This window comes from Poromitra crassiceps (assembly GCF_964638095.1).
Source record: "Poromitra crassiceps genome assembly, chromosome: 1".
Lineage (NCBI taxonomy): Eukaryota > Metazoa > Chordata > Actinopteri > Beryciformes > Melamphaidae > Poromitra > Poromitra crassiceps.
The window spans coordinates 35871423-35893477 of NC_139623.1; the positions used below are offsets into that span (position 1 = coordinate 35871423).

Consider the following 22055-nt stretch of genomic DNA (forward strand, 5'->3'; position numbering starts at 1 on the left):
AGGAAAGAAATTTAAAAAAGAATATAAAAAGAATAAATAGCTGACAGACAAGTCATCATTAGTGGCTATTAGCTGTTAATGATCCACATAGCAGACAAATTCAACTTAAACCACTGCTGGGTGGAACACGCACAGTATGATGAACAATCTAATTTTGAGCGATATCTGCTGCCAGCTGCAGCAGTGCAGAGGAAGAAGCCCTTTGGGGGTTTGGCAGCGTTCCTTCTGCGTAACCACACGGCTTTCTTTCAATGTCTTTCTGTGAAAACCTGCAGCACAGAAAACATCTCACGGCCAGGAAGAATAGAGGTTTGGTTCACCCTCCATGTTGTGATGTGAAAAAGTCACTCACCCACCTTTTCAATCTGATGCAAATTCAAATTCTTCTCAAATCAGGCCCATTTGGAGTTCACCAGGTTTAGAGGGGGCATCTGTAGCTACCTGCCTGTTGCTGTTATTGCTTGCATTTCCCTCGCCCATAAGCAGGACTTGAGCTGATCCATGGCACCAGGGCCTCTTCTTCCACACAGCTGATCCATGGCACCAGAGGGCCTCTTCTTCCTCACAGCTGATCCATGGCACCAGAGGGCCTCTTCTTCCTCACAGCTGATCCATGGCACCAGGGCCTCTTCTTCCTCACAGCTGATCCATGGCACCAGGGCCTCTTCTTCCTCACAGCTGATCCATGGCACCAGGGCCTCTTCTTCCTCACAGCTGATCCATGGCACCAGGGCCTCTTCTTCCTCACAGCTGATCCATGGCACCAGAGGGCCTCTTCTTCCTCACAGTCTCAGCTGCTCCTCCACATTCTTCTAGTATAGGCTATTAGAATTGAATATCTCTCTTCCTCTCCAATGCATGGTGAAACATATTCAAATCTTCATTTTAAATCAATGGATTTTGATTAGGCTATATCATTATGATCATTATCATTATCAGTATTATTATTGATCTGGATGATTGTATTAAATCAATACAGACACAAACACTTCATCGGCCCCTTTCAGTACTGTAGTCTGCATGATGGAGTCCTTCGTGGAATTTTTGTGTGAAATCAGTTGTGCAATAGTCAATTTTGGTGAGTTGTTTCTATAAATTCAGTTATATGACATATAGGCCTATGTAAACATTTTTTTTTAATTCCAGTGAATGATATAGCCTACATGTAGTGTTACCCTTTTTATATTAAATGTTTTAGTGATAAGCACTACATGACCTCACAGGCTGTGCAAAAAAACAAATGCTGTAAATTGTACAAGGAACGCTAGATCCTCTTTGCGCGGCTCGCGAGACGATGGCAGCTCTATAGACTCTTTCATTGGCGGCTCGCGGCTGCAGCTGATAGAAATAATACAATCATGTCAAAAGCATTCCCTCACTGCGGTGTCAAACAAACTGCATGGTTGCCAGGTTTGTGGCCCTTTGGAGCACCAAATGGAGGTTGAAACTCACCATATACCGGTGTCATGCCGAGTTTTGCACCCCCGCCGAGAATGGCACCCCCACCATATTTGGGGGCTGTTTTAACTTAAAAACAGGGATGCAAATCTCGGCAGGTACAAACCGCCGAGATTTGCACCCCCCTCCATAAAGCCAGGAGAGATCCCCAGGTCTCGAGGTCATCTGTACCCGGATTTTAAGCACTAAAGTCGGCTTCCATGAGGCAGAAGAGAGCCCCAAGCATGGAAGTCACCTCCACGCGGATCTAATGCATCAAAGTCGGTCTCCTGAGCCAGGACAGACCCCTGCCTTGGAGATCACGTCTACCCAGATAATTATATCATTTTTGAACAGTTAAGTTTCCGTATAAATCATTACAATATGCTCCCGGAAGGTGGGGATGCAATTCTCGGCGGGGGTGCAAAACTCGGCATGACACCGGTATCTGGCAACACTGCAAACAAGCCAATGCCTCGTGGAGGGATTGGGTCAGTGGCAGGCAGGGACGCAGAAACAGAGCTCTTCTCAGGTGTGACGGGGCGTATTGTTGCAGCTGGCATTTCCAACGAGAAACGCGCAAGCTGCAACAATCAAGTCACCAGCGTCTCAGCGTCGGAGTTTGAACGATAAGCAAAGCAGCTGTCTGGAGGTTTGGAGCTGCATCCCAGAGAGAGACAGACTGAACATCAGAATGTTTTCATATATATATATTTGAATCAAGTCGGTGTGAATGTTTTCATCACTTTTATAATTTTTTATATCGTTTATATATATATATATTTTATATAGCACTTTTGAAAACACATTACATTACAATAAAAACAGAACAAAAAATTAAAATGCACAATGAATTAAACAGAATAAAAGCCAAAAAACAACACATAAACCATCACCTAATTATAATCTAAAGGGGACCTGTAGGAGTCTGAAGGAAGGGCATTTACACTGCAGTACTTTAATTTATGTAGGCTAGCTATATTCAAACCTGGTAGACCTCTCTTCAAGAGCTTCCGTTTGGTCAGAAGCATATAAGACCACATGGATGTTTTCACCATCTCAATAAAATCGTAAAATGCTTGCCTCCTGTGCATATAAAATGTCTGTAATGATCTATATGACTCAAGTTTGAACAGTGACACCTTGTGGCAAAGTTTGCTTATTGCATTATAAGAGGATTCTGGAAGGACTGGAAGCAGAAATGGGGAGTAGTCCCTCTCTGCCAGCTAGCAACTCATCTAGCTACCACATATTTACCAAACTAGTCATTCCCAACAATGCCGCCGAGCGAATTGCATGACAAAGGACTAGGCCTATATAAAATAGATTATTCATTCACACTGCACATGCCCGAAGCCCCAAAGTAATTAAGGTGGACTGAATGTGAATCAAGTTTTAGTGTTTAACCTTAAAACAAACCTGGTTTCTAGTTAAAGTGTGAGTCGGTAACCACTGCAAATATCCATAAGTTAGCTTAATGCTACGGAAATGTAGCAAAACAAACTGTTAGGTTCGGAGACCCCCTAACTGTAAAGACCCCAGACCCTAACCTCTCCCACCCCTCACACCTAACCCTAACCCAGTAGGCCGTGTTGGGACCCATGAAAAAGTGCTTAGAAAATGAGTTTCGTTCCCATGTCATGGGCACTACTCATTCAATGCATTTTTTCATAGACAATACCCTTCTGGACTTTGGGTTAAAAGTTCTACTCATAATATCCTGCAGTATTTTGTCACAAGCCAGAAATGTATAAACAGTTTATAACCAAAAAACGAAAATCTTGTGCTGCTGTTTTTGCTTGTAAAATGTGTTTTTGGCAACACAAAATCTTTCTCAAATGTCATAAATGCTAAAATGCATATACTTAACATCTGAAACAAGTATTGGTGCCTTTAGTTTACTCATATGTGAATTTAGATCATGAAATGTAGCATATTTGTTAAAGAATATGCTTCAACTTAAGTGTTTGCCACACAGTACAATGAAACCTCCACAGTAAATTGTGCCAAAAGCTTATGTTTCATACATAGAAAATGTCTCAACCTACTGTGTAATGAAAGGTAGAAAAGAAAATCAGGGCACCTTGGACCAAAATGGCAGAAAATCTATCAAAATGTTACCACGCCCCCTAAATTGGAATAATGCAAAAAATGGACAAGACTAAAAATTAAAGTACTAGAGGTCAGAATTATTACAACATATGGTATGAAACATTTATTCAAGTACCACAAAGTGTCACAGCATCTGTCATTTGTACTTCCCCCCCCCCCCCCCCCCGCCAAGGAAATATATGAAAATACAAAATAGCATACAAATGCATCACAATAAAACCTTCTGTTGGCTGTGTAAGTAGTCTGTGCTGTTTGCATTTTTATGCATTGCATTTAACTGGATGTAGGCAGTGTGGCAATTCTTTAACAATTTAATAATTCTTGAACAAAACAAGTAGTAGGCCTACATAGTAACATGTTGGGTTACTCATCCCTATCACTTTCATCAGAGTCATCATTAGGCCGTGTTGGGACCCATGAAAAAGTGCTTAGAAAATGAGTTTCGTTCCCATGTCATGGGCACTACTCATTCAATGCATTTTTTCATAGACAATACCCTTCTGGACTTTGGGTTAAAAGTTCTACTCATAATATCCTGCAGTATTTTGTCACAAGCCAGAAATGTATAAACAGTTTATAACCAAAAAACGAAAATCTTGTGCTGCTGTTTTTGCTTGTAAAATGTGTTTTTGGCAACACAAAATCTTTCTCAAATGTCATAAATGCTAAAATGCATATACTTAACATCTGAAACAAGTATTGGTGCCTTTAGTTTACTCATATGTGAATTTAGATCATGAAATGTAGCATATTTGTTAAAGAATATGCTTCAACTTAAGTGTTTGCCACACAGTACAATGAAACCTCCACAGTAAATTGTGCCAAAAGCTTATGTTTCATACATAGAAAATGTCTCAACCTACTGTGTAATGAAAGGTAGAAAAGAAAATCAGGGCACCTTGGACCAAAATGGCAGAAAATCTATCAAAATGTTACCACGCCCCCTAAATTGGAATAATGCAAAAAATGGACAAGACTAAAAATTAAAGTACTAGAGGTCAGAATTATTACAACATATGGTATGAAACATTTATTCAAGTACCACAAAGTGTCACAGCATCTGTCATTTGTACTTCCCCCCCCCCCCCCCCCGCCAAGGAAATATATGAAAATACAAAATAGCATACAAATGCATCACAATAAAACCTTCTGTTGGCTGTGTAAGTAGTCTGTGCTGTTTGCATTTTTATGCATTGCATTTAACTGGATGTAGGCAGTGTGGCAATTCTTTAACAATTTAATAATTCTTGAACAAAACAAGTAGTAGGCCTACATAGTAACATGTTGGGTTACTCATCCCTATCACTTTCATCAGAGTCATCATCCCATGTACCTCTTTTTTCTGTTTCCTTTGACACATTTTCACAGTCCTGGCAGTGACATAAATCAGTGCAAGACAGTTTTGCAGACATGCATGAACATCTTCCAGTTTCACATTTGCTTTTTTTACAATTACAGTGGACTACCTGCAACACACTATCAGGGGCAGGATTTCTAGTCATCCATGTTACTGTTAACTCCCCATCCTCCATGCCCCATCCATTGCCAATGGGTGAAGGAGCACACATCCTACTAGTCAGAGAACGTCTCATCACTGCTGCTTGGTAGTTTGCCCTTTTGCAATGTTGGTGGAGAGCATCACTTGTTGGGGGAATGGACAGTTCTGGCAAAGCTGATGATGCCGTACAAAATGATTTGTACCTTGCATCGTTCACGTTTTTGGCAGATGATTGGCCATACAGGTGGCACACATATTTGCTCAGTGTGTTGAAAGTTGACTGGTCAAGGTTAAAACTGCTGCCAATATTTGTGAACCCAGTCAGGTATTCTTCTTTCTGGCAAGCAAGAGAAAATGTCTTCCCTTTGCCCTTGCCATGAAAGGCACTGGTCGAGTCACAACCTGTGAAGGTATGGATGCCAATGAGTGCAGAACAAACACTGGTGCCAAGAGCTGCTGACACCTTAGCCACATCAATGATCCTCGTTCTGTTGCCTACTCCTGTGAAGAAATACAAGCTACACTGTAAATCTCTCTGCAGACTTACAGCAATCACTGCCACGTCAGTATCGGGGCTTTTGATGACTACAGTTTGGTGTTCTTGTGCAGCATGCTGTGCATGTACAAATACCCTAGTGTCATATTCCTCATGGTCACATGTCAGTTCTTGAACAGCAGTGACAGTTTGTGAACCCTCTTTTACGGAAACACAGTGACACAGTTCTCCATGTGCTATGTACAAGCTGAGGTCCCTGCCCAAAATGGTGAGGTCAGCATCTCGCCATGCAACATAGAGGAATTCTGCCAGTTCTGCTTTGTTTGTTCCATCTGATAGAAACGTTTTCCATTGCGTTGGTGCCTTTTGATCCCGTCCATAGATTTGCACCCGTTGTGTACCGACCCCAGCCCTACGTGACCGCTCTAGGTTCTTAATGCTAATTTTTGGATACTGGTCAATAACAAAGTCTATCCGTGTACACTTGTGCTGCAGAGCTAATTTGAGCACATACTGTAGTACGTTTTCAGCCAATTCTCCAAAGGTAGCCGGTTTGGAACGAATGGCTTGAATGACTGCCATGCCATCGAAGAGAATAGCTCCATCTGACGGAACATTCAAATCCTCTGCTGTGGGAGGCCAGGGGCATTTCATCCCGGGAGTTTCATTCACAAGTCTCTTCAATATCAGTCCTGCACTGTACAGTGTCCTTGTGTGCTCTGTAGTTTGTCCAGATGTGTGTTCATTGTCACTTTCAGCTTGGCTTACCTCGGTTGACTCAGTTGTTGTCGTGTCTGATGGATGCGGTAGCCTGTCTAACAGTGTATCTGCTGATAATGTTTCAACAAAAACCAGTTCGGAGATGTTGCGCGTTGCAGGGCTGTGAAACACCAGCTGGGGGAAATCACGGGCCAACCGCTTTTTCAGTTTATCCTGCCTGCAAAATGAAAATATAGAAAAAGACGAGCACAAATGTATAAATAAAGGGATTTTTTTCACAATGAGAAACAAATACATTTAAACATACTGTCAGCCTTTCTTGTGAGCGAATAAATCAATAAAATGGAAACTTTTCAGTATGAAAGAGGTTCTTTTTTGTTTACTGAACTGTCAAGGACACAGTTACCTGTAGTCTGAAGCATCAATATCCTCATTCTTCTTAACGATGTCTATGAACTTCTTCCTTAGTTGGTTCATTTTCAGGATTTCTTGTTTATCGATAATCCTTTGACGGATGACTCGTTCGCAGAATATCTTGTAGCTGGCAGCAAAGGGTTGTTCATTTCTGAAAACACACACACGCAGACAAAAAAATACTTAACATGTGCAAAGAGGTCTGCTGTCAACATTGTATCTAAAGACAGACAAAATAGTATTTGTTGTAGGTCAAAGCCTTACTTTTGAAATGTGCAGTGTTAATGCAATGTAATAACTCACACTTCATCTGTGGTTGCAGTATGTGTTGCCGTAGACTTTGACAAGGACCTTGTGTATTCTCTGTAACAGGACCTGTGGTAACGCACTTCCAGAGACACACAGTCTTTGTCTTTGATATGCAAAAGAACGCTAGAGTCTTCCTTCTTCTCAGCAGCCTTCCGCAACTGGCCTGAAAACAAAAAAAAGTTATAATCAGCTTTACTGTCAAATCACACATTTTATAATAAAAAAAAAAGTGGGTGACATTTGTTTTTGTATCTTTTATCCATTGTATTGTTATTACAAGAAAAAATAGGTGGGGGGGGGGGGCAAGGAGATCAAGGCAATAAAAGAAAATGCTCCCTCTCTCTGTGGGTGTGTGTGTGTGTGTGTGTGTGTGTGTGTGTGTGTGTGTGTGTGTGTGTGTGTGTGTGTGTGTGTGTGTGTGTGTGTGTGTGTGTGTGTGTGTGTGTGTGTGTGTGTGTGTGTGTGTGTGTGTGTGTGTGTGTGTGTGAGTGAGATAGAGAGAGAGAGGGGGGGGTCGCTTACCTGCAGACACTGTCTCTGCTTGTGAAAGTTGATCCTTCTTCCGTTTTCCACCAACAGTAATATATTTGTCCACCTTTTTACAAATGATGCAGATGGCTGGAAGGACAGGGCCAGCAGAACGGACGGGCAAACCTGTCCGAGACCGAAGTTTCTTTCGTGGGGGGTTTCAGACGTGGCTCCGTCGGGGCCGATGCTGTCCGAGGCTGCGGCTGCATCTGGTTCTTCTTCTTCTTCCCCCTGCACCATCTGTGTGCAGCGTTTCTCAGCCAAACCCAAACGTCTTTTACAAATAAAGCGACGGTAACACGTCGCGTGAAATCCAGCGTCCTCGGGAACATGGTCAAAATCCACGTCCACGCAATGTTTAAAAGTTTCAGCGATATCTTTACTATCGCCGTCCAGACAAAGCCACTGTTTGACGACAGACCTAAGTGTCCCACCTTGTCTGGGTAAAATCCTGCACGTCCTCATTCTGTACTGACAAAAAGTGCATATAGCATCGTTTGGAGTCCTTTGATTCCCGGCTTTTACGCACTTTTTTCCGCTGTTTTGGTTTCTTTTTCCCCTCTTCGCTGCTTGAACTGGTGGTCGCCATGGCTCTAATGTTATTACGGCAAGGGAATAAAGCGGCTACGCGATTGGTCCACGTGACCAAAACCACACCACTTCCCTTGCACAGATTAGTACGCCTAGTAAGAAATAGTGCCGTCTTTGACCACTGATTATAAAAATACTGCAGGATAACACGAGTAGAACTTTTTTATTTGTACTTTCTACCTATAGATCTCTTTTATGGAGAAAAAAGTGTGTAGTGCCCCTGCCGTGGGAACGGAAGTAAACGAAAATGCTAGTCACAATATGGCCTACAGACCCTAACCTCTCCCACTGCCCACGCCTAAACCTAACCTCTCCCACCCCCACACCTAACCCTAACCCAGACCCTAAGCCTAAACCTAACCTCTCCCACCCCCCACGCCTAAACCTAACCTCTCCCACCCCTCTAAAACCTCCCACACCTGTAATAGGCCTACATGGACAAAAAGTAGCATTTTATCATTGAACTCGATAGGCGGCGCTGAATACCTAGGTTGGTATTACTGTGGTTGGTAAATCTGTGGTAGTTAGATGAGTTGCTGGCTCGGTCTCTGGCTCTGCAGATAGGGACTATTGGAAATGGGGGGGGGGGGGGGGGGGCAATATGATATGCTCCAGGCATTCAACTCAATAGTCTACTGCTATTATACTGCACTATTAGTCGAATAGTCTACTGCTATAAGTAGACCACCATAACAAAATTAATATCTGTTTTGTTCTCTATTGTTGTTGTTTTTATTTTTATTTTTTGTCTTCTTTTGGGGGATGCATTCTGTTTATACAGGCAGACAAGGCGATTGGAGGTTGATGGGAGAAGCAGTAGTCTGTCTGATTACACCTGTGTTTGTAGCCTCATTCTTCTCTGAATGAATGAATGAATGAATGATTTTATTTCGAGTGTTTAACAAAAAACAACCGAAAAGGATAGGTGAGAAGCCATAGGCTTATGGTAACCTACCCACTTACAACAACTCATTAATGCTCAATCAATCATGATAGAAGACAAGTAACAGTGCCATTCTATTACAATTAATGCTAAGTGACAAATAAAAGATAACAAATTGTAACCGATTGTTGCTAAGAAATGAACAATCACTTAATGTAAAGAAAGCAATTTGTGATAAAGAATATAAGATAAGTAATAAATGAGACATGGTCAATAACTTAAGTAATATAATCTAAGTAAACAATTCATATAGAGGAAAGAACAATACCTACAACTCATCCCACCGGATGTTAGCCCTATGTAATGAGGTCATACATGTCAAGTTTATTTTTTTTTAAGTTCTTTTTGAATTGATATATATTCCTGCTTTTCTTTAATCCCTCTGGAAGTTTATTCCATAGTTTCACACCATTGACTGAAACACACATGCTCTTTAGAGTAGTACGTGCCCTGGGCTGTTGGAAATTTGGTTCCCCCCTGTATTCATACCTCCCTTCTCTATCCCTGAACATTTTCTGTAAATTATTGGGGAGAAAATTATTTCTTGCTTTATAAACTATCTGTGCTGTTTTAAGTTCAACTAAGTCCGGGAATTTTAATGTTTTTAAATAGAAAAACAGTTTATTAGTGTGATGAGTGTAGCCAACATTATTTACAATTCTTATAGCCTTTTTTTGCATAACAGAAATGGGTTTTAGGTTGCTTTTATAAGTGTTTCCCCAGGTTTCAACACAATAAGTCAGATACGGCAATAAGAGAGTGCAGTAAAGAGTGTATAAAGATCTTAAATTTAACAAGTGTCTTGTTTTCCTTAGGATACCAAGGCTTCGCGCCATTTTCGACCTCACATGGTTTATGTGGGGTTTCCAACTGAGCCTGTGGTCGATAATAACTCCCAAAAATGTATATTCATTGACTCTTTCAAGCCCAACATTATCCATTTTTAACTCAACTTGAGTGTTTGGGTGTACCTGTTTGTTGCCAAACAGAATAAATTTTGATTTACTAATATTTAATGAGAGCTTGTTAAGATCGAACCACAATTTCAGCTTACCTAATTCTGCAGTGATGTCCTTCAACAATTGCTGAAGGTTCATTCCTGAACAGAAGATGTTGGTATCATCCGCAAAAATAACAAATTTAAGTATGTCTGATACCATAATTATATCATTAATATATAATATAAATAATTTCGGGCCGAGTATGGATCCTTGCGGCACACCACACAAAATATCAGAACATAATGATCTATACTCACCCATCTGTACAAATTGTTTTCTGTTTTCTATATAACTCCTTATCCAACTATGTCCTACCCCTCTAATCCCATATCTTTCCAATTTGTGAAATAGTATGTCATGTTTATGGTGTCGAATGCTTTCTTAAGATCGATGAAGACTCCCACTGCATACTGTTCATTGTCTATCATATTTGTTAGTTCTTCAGTTACTTCTATAAGTGCCATTGAGGTGGATCTGTTGGTTCTGAAGCCATACTGGCTATCTATTAATAAATGGTGCTTATCAATAAAACTGTCCAGTCGTGCAACAAAGAGTTTCTCAATGATTTTGGAAAATTGTGAAAGTAATGAAATAGGCCTATAATTTGTAAATAAATGTTTCTCACCTGCTTTGAAAATTGGGATTACTTTGGCTGTCTTCATTTCATTCGGGAAGGTACCCAAATTAAATGATAGGTTGCAAATGTGAGTTAAGGGGTCAACAATTTCCTTAATAAGTTTTTTTAACAGTGTCATGTCTATGCCATTCTCATCCGTAGATGTTTTATTCTTGAAATTATTAACTATATCAATTATTTCAGTTCTAGATACATCATGCAAAAAAATTGTAGATGGGTTCTTATCAATGTTGCGTTTGGCAGTAGCTCCCCCCTGTGGAGGATTTATGTCTTTGGCTAGATCAGATCTCTGCTCCATGAAGAAGGCCTGGTCACAAAGCATTGGTGCATTTTCTTCAGTTTTAACTGGAATAGCCAAGGTCAATACAGTAGGGCTGTGCGATAAATCAATAGCACTATATATCGGCGATAGACAATTCATCAATACAATAAGAAAATAGTTAAATATATATATATATATAGATATGTCGCTTGATAATGGAGCGTGCTGAGTAACACGCAAAGAGCCAAAGTTCCCACAGAACATATTTATTACACAGCTGCAACTTTCAATTTGTGTGTTTAAATGTAGCTAGAGCGAAAATTCTTTAAGAGAGACTTAATTATCATCATTCACACTCTTTTTATGCATTCACTCTTCTAGGAGAATCCCTTAGTCGTCACTCGTAACGGGCACTCATTCAGCTCTTCAGTCATTCACTTCTTTCCCTCTTAAGAGAAACCCTCTAATTGTCTCGCCCACTCATTGATAAAATTACGTCATCAATCACCCCTTTTCCCGCTTCTAGCTAGCGTCACTGTTTGTGGGAGGTAACGTTCATTTTAGGCCAATCAGAGTAAGACACCTTTTCCCATTCAGCCTATCACCATCAACCTGTCAAAGCTAAAAGCTCTCCGTTTTCTCTGTGTGATCTGTTGCTTTTCAGTACGTTCCTGCGAATGGCGTATGCGTTGCTGGTACTCACCATCGGGCTGTTCTTGCTGCTGCTGTCTGTGTTCACGCTTCCGATGTCCAACGTCGAGCAATATCAAGATCCTGATGATGAATCTCTGGATGTTGACTCTAATCAAGGGTCGGAAGGCCGGCGTAGGAGTTCCCGGCTAGCTCTCCGGCTCGAATCCGACATCAACCTGGAGTATGAGATGCTCTCTGCCCAGCTCCTCGATCATGGGATCACCCCAGCCCAGGGCATATCTCTTCCCGATCTCCGCGATTTAGTGGAGGCCTGCTATGAAGGGGCTAAGGAGCTCGCCCCCATTGAAGATGAGGCAGGCCCCTCCAGAGTGTCTCCTCCACCAAAGGCAGCTCCAGGCCGGAAGAAAACCAAGAAAACGGGCCCTCCACCTCCTTCTTCTAAAAGAAATGTACTTCCCGATCCAGGCACCGGGGCATCCAATGATCCTGTGCTGAATGCCGTGCTGTCCCTGACCAACTCCATTCAGTCATTTGATAGTCGGCTTCGTTCCCTGGAGATAGCAGCTACGGTCTCTTCAAATGCGACCATATCCGCTGCTCAGGCCTCCATGGCGTTGCCGAGTCCCGCGCCCAGCGGCCCTGCTCCATCGTATCAGCCTTCGGATCACACCCTGGCCTCGGCCATCGCAGCCCCCGCATTAGGTAGGGAGTATATTCCTCAAGCTAGCAGCCCGACTCAGAGCCAAAATAATTCAAGGCAAGGAAATTAATTTGGTAAGCATTATTCTGCCATCCGCCGAATGCGATAGAGACGTCGTCGCAGGCGATTCTTTCACCGCTGTGTTTAAGGCTGCTGATCCCAGGCTAAATCGGGATTTAAACATCGGGCAGTTCCTAGTGGCTTTCGGGGTGTACCGGGACGTTATTTGTTCTGTCTTTCCAGATAGGAGGGAAGAGCTAGATAAATACATGGCTCTGATTGGGGAACTAAACCTTAACTATGCTAAAAAATATCTTCTACGTGTATCACAAAGCTTTCGCTAGAAGGGCAGCTATGCTTATTGCTCAGTCTAACATCCGTATTAATTGGGGTGTTCTGGATACAGAGCTACTGCTCATGATAGTTGGAGGCGCTCAAGTCATCTGCTGTGAAACATGCGGAAATCAAGGCCACGTGGCGGCGCTATGCCCCACTGTGCCATTTCAGCCCCACTCGTCTACTCCTGGGCCCAGCAACCAGGGCGCTCCCGCTCCCAGCAAGCGATTCCCTGAGGCAGATCGTCACGGGCGTCAGCCATTGCAACGATGCCCATCCCCGGTACGTCTGCACCAGGATACCCCGTCCCCCTTCTCGTCTAGAGAAGCGGGGTGGTGCCATGAAATAATGGACTCTCATCCATCCACGCCAATAAATGTCGATATTCTAGCATCAGAACTGTCTAATCATCCAGATTCTGTGTTTGTCAACCATCTCCTCACTGGGTTGTCCCAAGGTTTCCGGGTTGGGGTTCTGTCACTCCCTTCAGTCTCTTATGTTGCAAAAAACTTGCAATCTGCATTAAAAGAGCCAGAGGTTGTTGTTCAGTTGCTGGATAAAGAGGTTACCAAGGGTTACGTAATCGGTCCCTTCAAGTCCCCTCCTTTGTCTGTGTTTCGTACTAGCCCAATAGGAGTTGCAACCCGAAAATATTCCGGGAAGAAACGATTGATTTTTGATCTATCCGCTCCTCGTTCCGGCCCCGTTCCCAGCATAAATAGCCTTATTCCCTCAGAGCCGTTCGCCCTCCACTATGCCACCGTAGATCATGCTATCAAAATGATCAAGCTAGCTGGGCAAGGCGCCTGGCTATCTAAAGCTGATATAACTGATGCGTTCAAAGTTGCCCCCATTCACCCCTCTCAGTGGCATCTTTTCGGCGTTAGATGGAAGCAGGATTATTATTTTGCTGTGTGCTTGACGTTCGGGTGCAGATCCAGCCCATGCATCTTTAACAAGGTGTCCGAGGCGCTCTGTTGGATCCTGCTAAACCGAGTCAGAATTCCCTCAGTGTTGCATTTACTGGATGATTTTCTTTTGGTTGATTCCCCTCATGATAGCTCGGGTTCCTCCCTGGCAAAGCTCAGGAAATGTTTTTCTGAGCTCGGTGTTCCCCTGGCAGAGGAGATAACCATAGGCCCCGACACGCATCTGGAATTTCTCGGTATCATGCTGGATACTGAGGAGATGAAATCCTCTCTGCCCCTAGAAAAGCTCGAGCGCATTCGTGAGATTTCTAAATCCTATTGCGCCGCTCAGACCATCTCAAAACGTAACCTGCTCTCCCTTCTCGGGCATCTCAACTTTGCAATGCGAGTCATTCCGCAGGGGCGCTCCTTCATATCTCGCTTATTGGAGTTAGCCTCTTCAGTACCAAACCTATCTGACGTCATCTCCCTAGATGAAGGGTGCCGCTCCGACCTCCGGTTCTGGTCCTATTTGCTGGATAATTGGAACGGTATTACTTTTTTCTACAATGAGCTGGTTAACTCCTCAGATTCTCTCAAATTCTTCACGGATGCTGCCCCATCCATGGGTTTTGGGGGGTTTTATCAAGGCCAATGGTTTGCTAGCCCCTGGCCCTCTGAATTTGCTAACTTCGATCAGTCCTCAGCTTTGTATGAGATATTTCCCATCACAGTTGCTTGTCACATCTGGGGTCATCACTGGAAGCGTAAACGTATCGTAGTGCTATGTGACAACCAGGCAGTGGTCGACATCATCAATAGAGGGCGCTCTTCCTCCAAAGACATCATGCCATTCATGAGATGTATCACCTGGTCTTCTGTCACTCATAATTTCATTCTGTCTGCCCGTCACGTGCCTGGGCACCTAAACACACTGGCTGACTCTCTCTCCCGTTTTCATTTTCAGACTTTCCGGAGCATCTGTCCCGAGGCCATGCTTATTCCCTCTCAAGTTCCCCCTCTTCACGTCCTAATGTTGCATTAGAGGGAGGCACCACTATGCAGGTGTATCTTGATTCAGCGAAAGCTTATATGAGACGAGGGTTAGCAGTTTCCACTGTTAAAACGTATGACCTTGCTTGGTCTATCTTTTGTGTTTTCTGTGTCTCTGTTAACATGCCTCCCAAACCAGTCTCTATTAAAACTGTCTGTGCATTTATTTGTTATTGCACCGATGTCCGCCGTTTTAAACCTCCTTACATTCGAGGACTAATTGCAGGCATTCAATTCAATGCTAGATGCTATGATCCATCTTTTCCTAGCCTATATTTAAATCCTGCTATTAAGTTATTGCTTAAAGGGATATCTAAGGTTTGTTCCCGTGTTCCCGATCACAGAAAACCCATCACTCTGTCTGTCCTTCATGTCATGATATTAGCGCTCAGGAATGGATATTTTTCCCCCTATGTGGACTCCATGTTAGAGGCTGTTTTCTTTTTAGCTTTTTATGCTTTTCTTAGAAGTGGCGAATTTTGTAATTCCTCTCTGTCTTTTGATTCTAATAGAGACGTTACGTTTTCTGATCTGGCTTTTCATGCCAGTCACTATAGTCTTCAATTAAAACATTCTAAACGTGGAGGTGCTTGCTCCGTAATCGTAGCTCGCACGGGTTCCCAATTTTGCCCTTTCAGATCCATGCTTAAGTATTTACATGTTAGGCCCAGGTCTAGTCCTTCTTCTCCGTTGTTCATCATCCCTGGGGATCTCCCCATGACCAAATATTGGTTTGTTAATCATTTAAAGTTAGTTCTCCTTAAATGTAAATTATCCCCTGAGCATTATTCAGGGCACTGTTTTAGAATAGGAGCTGCAACTTCTGCTGCCAACCAGGGGATGTCGTCCTCCTCTCTGCAACTCCTGGGGCGCTGGTCTTCCTCCGCCTTCCACACATACATCCGCCCTGACATCAATGTCGTTCTCTCTCATCAAAAATCTCTGAAACCTTGATTGGTAAGTCATTTCCATTACTGGTGGTGGTTCTTCTCAATTCATGTCACTCATGGTCTTGGTCTCCTCATAATTGCACGTGTTAAGCAGCGTCCATCGAGTTGCCCTACACATTTAGGCTATTCTACTTTAATCACTCTTCTCATAATTGCACTTGTTTGCAGAGACCACAAGAGTCTCCCTTCTCAACGGCCTTCATGTGGCATCATTTCGCATCAAAATCGCACACATCAGAGCCTACAGGCTCTTCGCATTTTCGGCTGCTGCGGCCATTTCACCATTAACCTCACGGTTTAGCTCTGGATCGTTCTCCCTAAACGGTCGCCATACTCCAGCTAATATCAAGTAGGCTCATGACCAGCAGAGTCATTGTGGCTTACCAGAGCATTTTTGCATCATCCTGAATCTTTCATGTCTAATTGTTTTTTATTATGTTAATAGATTCCTGCTGCCTGGTAAGGTATTGGTCGAAGTCACTCTCCTCTGGTACGTATTCTCATTCATTTTTTGGGGGATCTTCATTCCTATTCCTGGCTGATCTACCCCTGCTGATCATAACGTCATAATCAAGCTGACGTTATGATGGAGTCTAATGGCCAAAAATAAACTATCTTATGTGCCTACAGGCTCATGTATCTTATCATCTAATAAATCATTGTCATTCTAGAAATGTGTCTCTCTGATTGAAATGTAGCTAGAGCGAAAATTCTTTAAGAGAGACTTAATTATCATCATTCACACTCTTTTTATGCATTCACTCTTCTAGGAGAATCCCTTAGTCGTCACTCGTAACGGGCACTCATTCAGCTCTTCAGTCATTCCCTTCTTTCCCTCTTAAGAGAAACCCTCTAATTGTCTCGCCCACTCATTGATAAAATTACGTCATCAATCACCCCTTTTCCCGCTTCTAGCTAGCGTCACTGTTTGTGGGAGGTAACGTTCATTTTAGGCCAATCAGAGTAAGACACCTTTTCCCATTCAGCCTATCACCATCAACCTGTCAAAGCTAAAAGCTCTCCGTTTTCTCTGTGTGATCTGTTGCTTTTCAGTACGTTCCTGCGACCCGCCTCCACCCTCCAGTCCTCCAGTCCTCTGAGATCTCAGATTCAGAAGCTTCGCCACCAAGACCAAGACCTCATCTGTCACCACCACCAGGTCTAGACTCCACGGGGGGGATCTTCATTCCTATTCCTGGCTGATCTACCCCTGCTGATCATAACGTCATAATCAAGCTGACGTTATGATGGAGTCTAATCGCCAAAAATAAACTATCTTATGTGCCTACAGGCTCATGTATCTTATCATCTAATAAATCATTGTCATTCTAGAAATGTGTCTCTCTGATTGAATTGTCGTGTTAACATTAAAATGATTACCTGAGTGCCTTGATAAATAAGCTGGTTCAAAATAAAGTGGTTAAATAAAAAGCAATCTTGTGGTATTTATTAAAAATAAGTAATTCAAATTTATTGACATGAAATATTTTATATCCCTACAATACAGGGCGTTTTTTTTTTTTTACTTCAGGAGAGAGCTATGGATTTTGTCTTTTTTCCTTCACACACGACTCCCCACATGTCCAATGAACACCTGAACACACATGACTCCCCACATGTCCAATGAACACCTCCACTGAACTCGCATGACTCCCCACATGTCCAATGAACACCTGAACACACATGACTCCCCACATGTCCAATGAACACCTCCACTGAACACACATGACTCCCCACATGTCCAATGAACACCTACACTGAACACACATGACTCCCCACATGTCCAATGAACACCTCTACTGAACTTGCATGACTCCCCACATGTCCAATGAACACCTGAACACACATGACTCCCCACATGTCCAATGAACACCTGCACTGAACACACATGACTCCCCACATGTCCAATGAACACCTCCACTGAACACACATGACTCCCCACATGTCCAATGAACACCTCCACTGAACACACGACTCCCCACATGTCCAATGAACACCTGCACTGAACACACATGACTCCCCACATGTCCAATGAACACCTCCACTGAACACACATGACTCCCCACATGTCCAGTGAACACCTACACTGAACACATGACTCCCCACATGTCCAATGAACACCTACACTGAACACATGACTCCCCACATGTCCAATGAACACCTACACTGAATACATGACTGCCCAGATGCCCATTGAACACCACTGTGTTCAGGGGGAACATGGAAGAGGAAGATGTCATCAATAAATCTACAATACATTTTAATGTGAAATTCATAGCAGGGTTAAAGACAAATTCAGACTCCCAAAGTCCTAGAAAGAGGTATGCATACTCAGGGACAAAACTAGCTCCCATACTAGTCCCCTTACATTGCCTGTAAAATTTATTTTGAAACAAAAACACATTGTTATTTAACACTCACTCCGTCAGTTCACTGATGAAGCCAGTAGGAGGTGTCAGTCCCTCTCAGCCAGAAAGAAAATGATTGACAGTTCTCAGGTCCTCAGAAGGTGAGGTGTGAAGGTATATAGAGTTGGTTGAGCAGTCTAAGGGGTGGTGACCGGGCCGGCTAAACAAATTACTACAGAGAGACCTATTGGATTTTCCAATTAAATGCACGTGTGTATCCTGGCCTCAATGAGGAAATTGATTTTAGACCGTTTCCGTGATGTACTATTTTCAAGCCTAAGGTTTACATGATTGGTAACCTTCCATTTGTGATATAATGTGAATATGCAAATGTATCCTGCTTCACTTGTTTTCACCTGGCCATCAATTGGCTAATTGTTTATAGAGGAAATCACTGCACTCCACTCTTGATCTTTCCTAACACGCTCTGAAGAAGACCCTGCGTGGTCGAAACCGGTCGGCGATGTTGATTTTTTATTTTTACTTTGATATGCCCTAGCAAATAAAGGCTTTTTAACTTTAAACCCTTGACTCTGTGTGAGTTTAGTACCTGAAGAAAGCTGCTGCTTTTTCATCTGGATCCATTTTTGTACTTCAAGAGCACCTCACATTCACCTGGAGCCGACCAGTGAGCACTAGCCTACTCGGTAACTGTCTTTTGTTTGTAAACAATAAATAATTATCTTAATGTAAGTAATCAACTGGGGACATTTCATGATGATATCCATGTTTTGTTTTTTACCCTAAACCCCTATAGTGTCTTGCGCTCATAATAGGTGAACATATCCCGAAAAATAAGAAAAGCTACTCCTGTGGAAAGGTTATCATATATTAATTTACTTATAAACAATTTAGCATAGGTAAAGTTTTGCCCACTCAGTATATATTTTCTTATATACCCGTTTTTTTTTAACGTTTTGGTCCGAATGAAATGTTATGTGATCTCTCCTGTTTCTAAATATATCTGTACCGTTTGGTTTGAACAAGTAAAACTATTTGTATAAGCATTTTACAAAATGTCTATGGGAAAATAAATGGCGGATGAAAATCTCTGGCACAGTGCTAAGCAGGAAGTGACGTTACTCTTTGGCTCTCTATTAACTAACGCTATCCACTGAGGCAAACTGGCTCAGTGCTGTACATGCGCTATATCCATACACCCCAACTCCCCCTCTGCCCCCTCGATTTTCAAAAAACAGCCTCTGCCAGTTCGGTCAGACTTGGGGGTTGAGTTCACCTTTAAAGACAATGCCTTGCAGCCCTCCTCCTGTACAGAATGTTCAGTATGTGAACTTGAAGCTCGGTGTCACACAAAAAAAGTACACACACACACACACACACACACACACAGACACACACACACACACACACACACACACACACACACACACACACACGGGTGCGGCATGCTGATGATAGCCTAATTAAAGGTCATAATGCTCAAGGCAAATCAAGCAGAGGCTCTGGAATGTGACAGAGCAAGACAGTGATCAGTGTCACACACACACACACACACACACACACACACACACACACACACACACAGAGCAAGTAACAGAAATGAAAAAGTTCACATGCTACCTCTTTACTCAGCTACGGTATAGAGCTCATCAGTCACGTGACGTAATCCGTGACGGCTCCTGGTCCGGAAGAGACCATAAAAGTGACCATAAAACATTTCACTTGGAGAAGATATATATATATATATACGGTATATATATATATTAGACCCTTTTGGGAGGCTCCAGCCCCCCCAGAATCATCTGAGCCCACCCAAAAAATAGTAGACATCCAGACGAATCCGTAGGTACCAGCCATGTTAGGCTAGTTCGCTGGGAAGCTGGTGTAACATAGCTCCAAAATCGGCAACGTTTTTGACAAATGTAAATGGACATGACTACTCAATTGGGTCCCTTGACCTCTCACACCAATTATATCTGAATGAAATTGGGCTAATTAGAACCATGAGTCTTAGCTTTACAACCATGTCTGACATGTCAGCTACAGCTCCAGGGTCCTAAAGACAGTGTCCTGCACGCAGTGAAAATGTGTTATTCTTGCCTTTTTGTTTCCCTATTTCTGCACACTGTGGTGCCAAAACAGTCATGGAATTGTATAATTTGGGTATGGCCACAAAGCTGAGAATCCAGTAAATCCAAAGAGCCCAATCACATTAATGTGTGATGCAATAAAAGGACCTATTGTGAGCTCTAGGATAATCACATCCTTAACATCATTCCAAACAAAGTTAGGAAATTCCCCTTTAGTTATTTTATTATTTTACTTTTGTTTATGCCTACAAAGTAGGGTGGTCAAACGATTAATTTTCTTAATCCCAATTGATCTTGCAATTAACTATAGACGGTTTTCACAGAACTGTAAGTCCTGCTCTGCTTCTCTTTTTTTTCTTTTCCTGTCCATAGCAAACACTGCAACAGGAAGTGAGCTGGGGTTAAATTTAGAATGTTTTTGTTGTCAAGTTAAAACCGTCTATAGTTAATCGCGATTAATCACATCTTTGTATCGCATGTTTAAAATGCCATTATTTTGCATTTCAAAGGATTTTTAATTCGATATTAATAATTCTTACCAGTGTGTCGTGATTGGGAATGAAATGAATGCAAATAAATGTACTTTGTGATCTTGAATTTTAGATTTATTTTCAATTCAATAGAAGTGCAATGTAGACAGGAGCAGGAGGTAACAATGTCTACAAAATATATATTGAACAGAAAATAATGAGCCATTTAGAAGCGTGTTGCTGTCTTGATCTTTTCCATGCCTGCAACAGTAGCAGACAGGAAACCGCTGCGACCGGCTTGACTACAAGTACGGGTGTGTCGAAGGGACAAAATAGTGGCATGTGATTAACGCGATTAAAAAAACCCGCTGACAGCCCTACTACAAAGCAAATGTTACTTTGTACTTGAGTTCTCCCCTGGAAGTGATTTTGGTATATGGGCCACTATGCATTGTATTTACAGTAAGCAAGCAGTATTCTACCTACCATTCTATCTGTATGCAGGATATAAACTTTCAGCCGATTATTTCTCCCCTTTAAAGCCCCAATCAGTAAGATTTTTGACATTTCTTACTGTAATATAACAGCTTTTTAGTCACAGGACATGGTAAATTGACTTGTAATAGGGAAACCCTCGTCTTTATTTATCCCACACCGCCCTCCATTGGTCAGCACTGGGACTAAGCAGTTTGTCTGCCACGTCCCGTAGCAAGAAAAAAGAAAAAGGAAAAGCATGCGCGCATGCGCTGTACAGCGGAAGCGCTGTGTTCATGAAAACAAGGAAGTAACTCGATTCGGATTTGCTACGAAAATGATGTTTCACGGAACTATGGATTATTATTTCATCACGTGGTGAGTACCCGATGTCACAACATGTACATAGAGCTTTCTGGTGCTGTGTTTTGTTGACTTTGAACGGCGATATCGTTATCGATACTATTGGACCCAGAGGGCGCAGTTTCTCCAACAGTAAAACTTGGAAAACTTACTGAATGGGGCTTTAATAATACCAATTGGTATTGTATTTTATATTGTTGGAAAGCCTGATTAGTCACCTTTACAACGAAGTACAACTTGTAAGGATCATGCATTCTTGGAATGAGTAACACAGCTAACCGTGTGGGTAGCGCCCCCAAAAAATTCGCCAAAATCCCCTGCAATATTCTTCTGTTGGTATTCACTCTTGTTTTGAGCTTCATGTGCTGGCAGGTGTGTGCCAGTCACAGGTGTGTGACTGGCACCTGATTGGCACCTAATTTGCGGTGCCAAGGTGCCAAGCTATTGTGGCTGCGTATGGATCTTCCACACGCTACTGAGGTCCCTGACAGTGTCAAATGAATAAAGTGTAAAAATGGCCAATATGTGTTGTTTTTTCCTTAGTACTGTGTGAGAGTGCAATCATCCAATCCACCAAGCAACTCAAAAAAGCAAGAGTGAATACCAAGCTGTGTTGCTCATTCCACGAATGCACGATCCTTACAAGTTGTACCTCGTTGTAAAGGTGACTAATCAGGCTTTCCAACGATATAAAATACAATACCAATTGGTATTATTAAAGGGGAGAAATAATCGACCGA

The 22055-nt window shown here is 42.4% G+C and overlaps 1 protein-coding gene across 1 annotated transcript; it reads right to left on the reverse strand.

The window, feature by feature from the left end:
- Positions 1 to 437: 437 nt before the first annotated feature.
- On the reverse strand, positions 438 to 9884 carry LOC310782162 (uncharacterized protein; the record flags this gene model as incomplete). The annotated part of the gene is made up of 6 exons (XM_083642852.1): positions 438 to 750; positions 6364 to 6480; positions 6670 to 6828; positions 6981 to 7149; positions 7509 to 7640; positions 9869 to 9884. 6 exons carry the CDS (start codon positions 9882 to 9884, stop codon positions 438 to 440), a joined length of 906 nt encoding a protein of 301 aa, XP_083498978.1.
- Positions 9885 to 22055: the final 12171 nt, after the last annotated feature.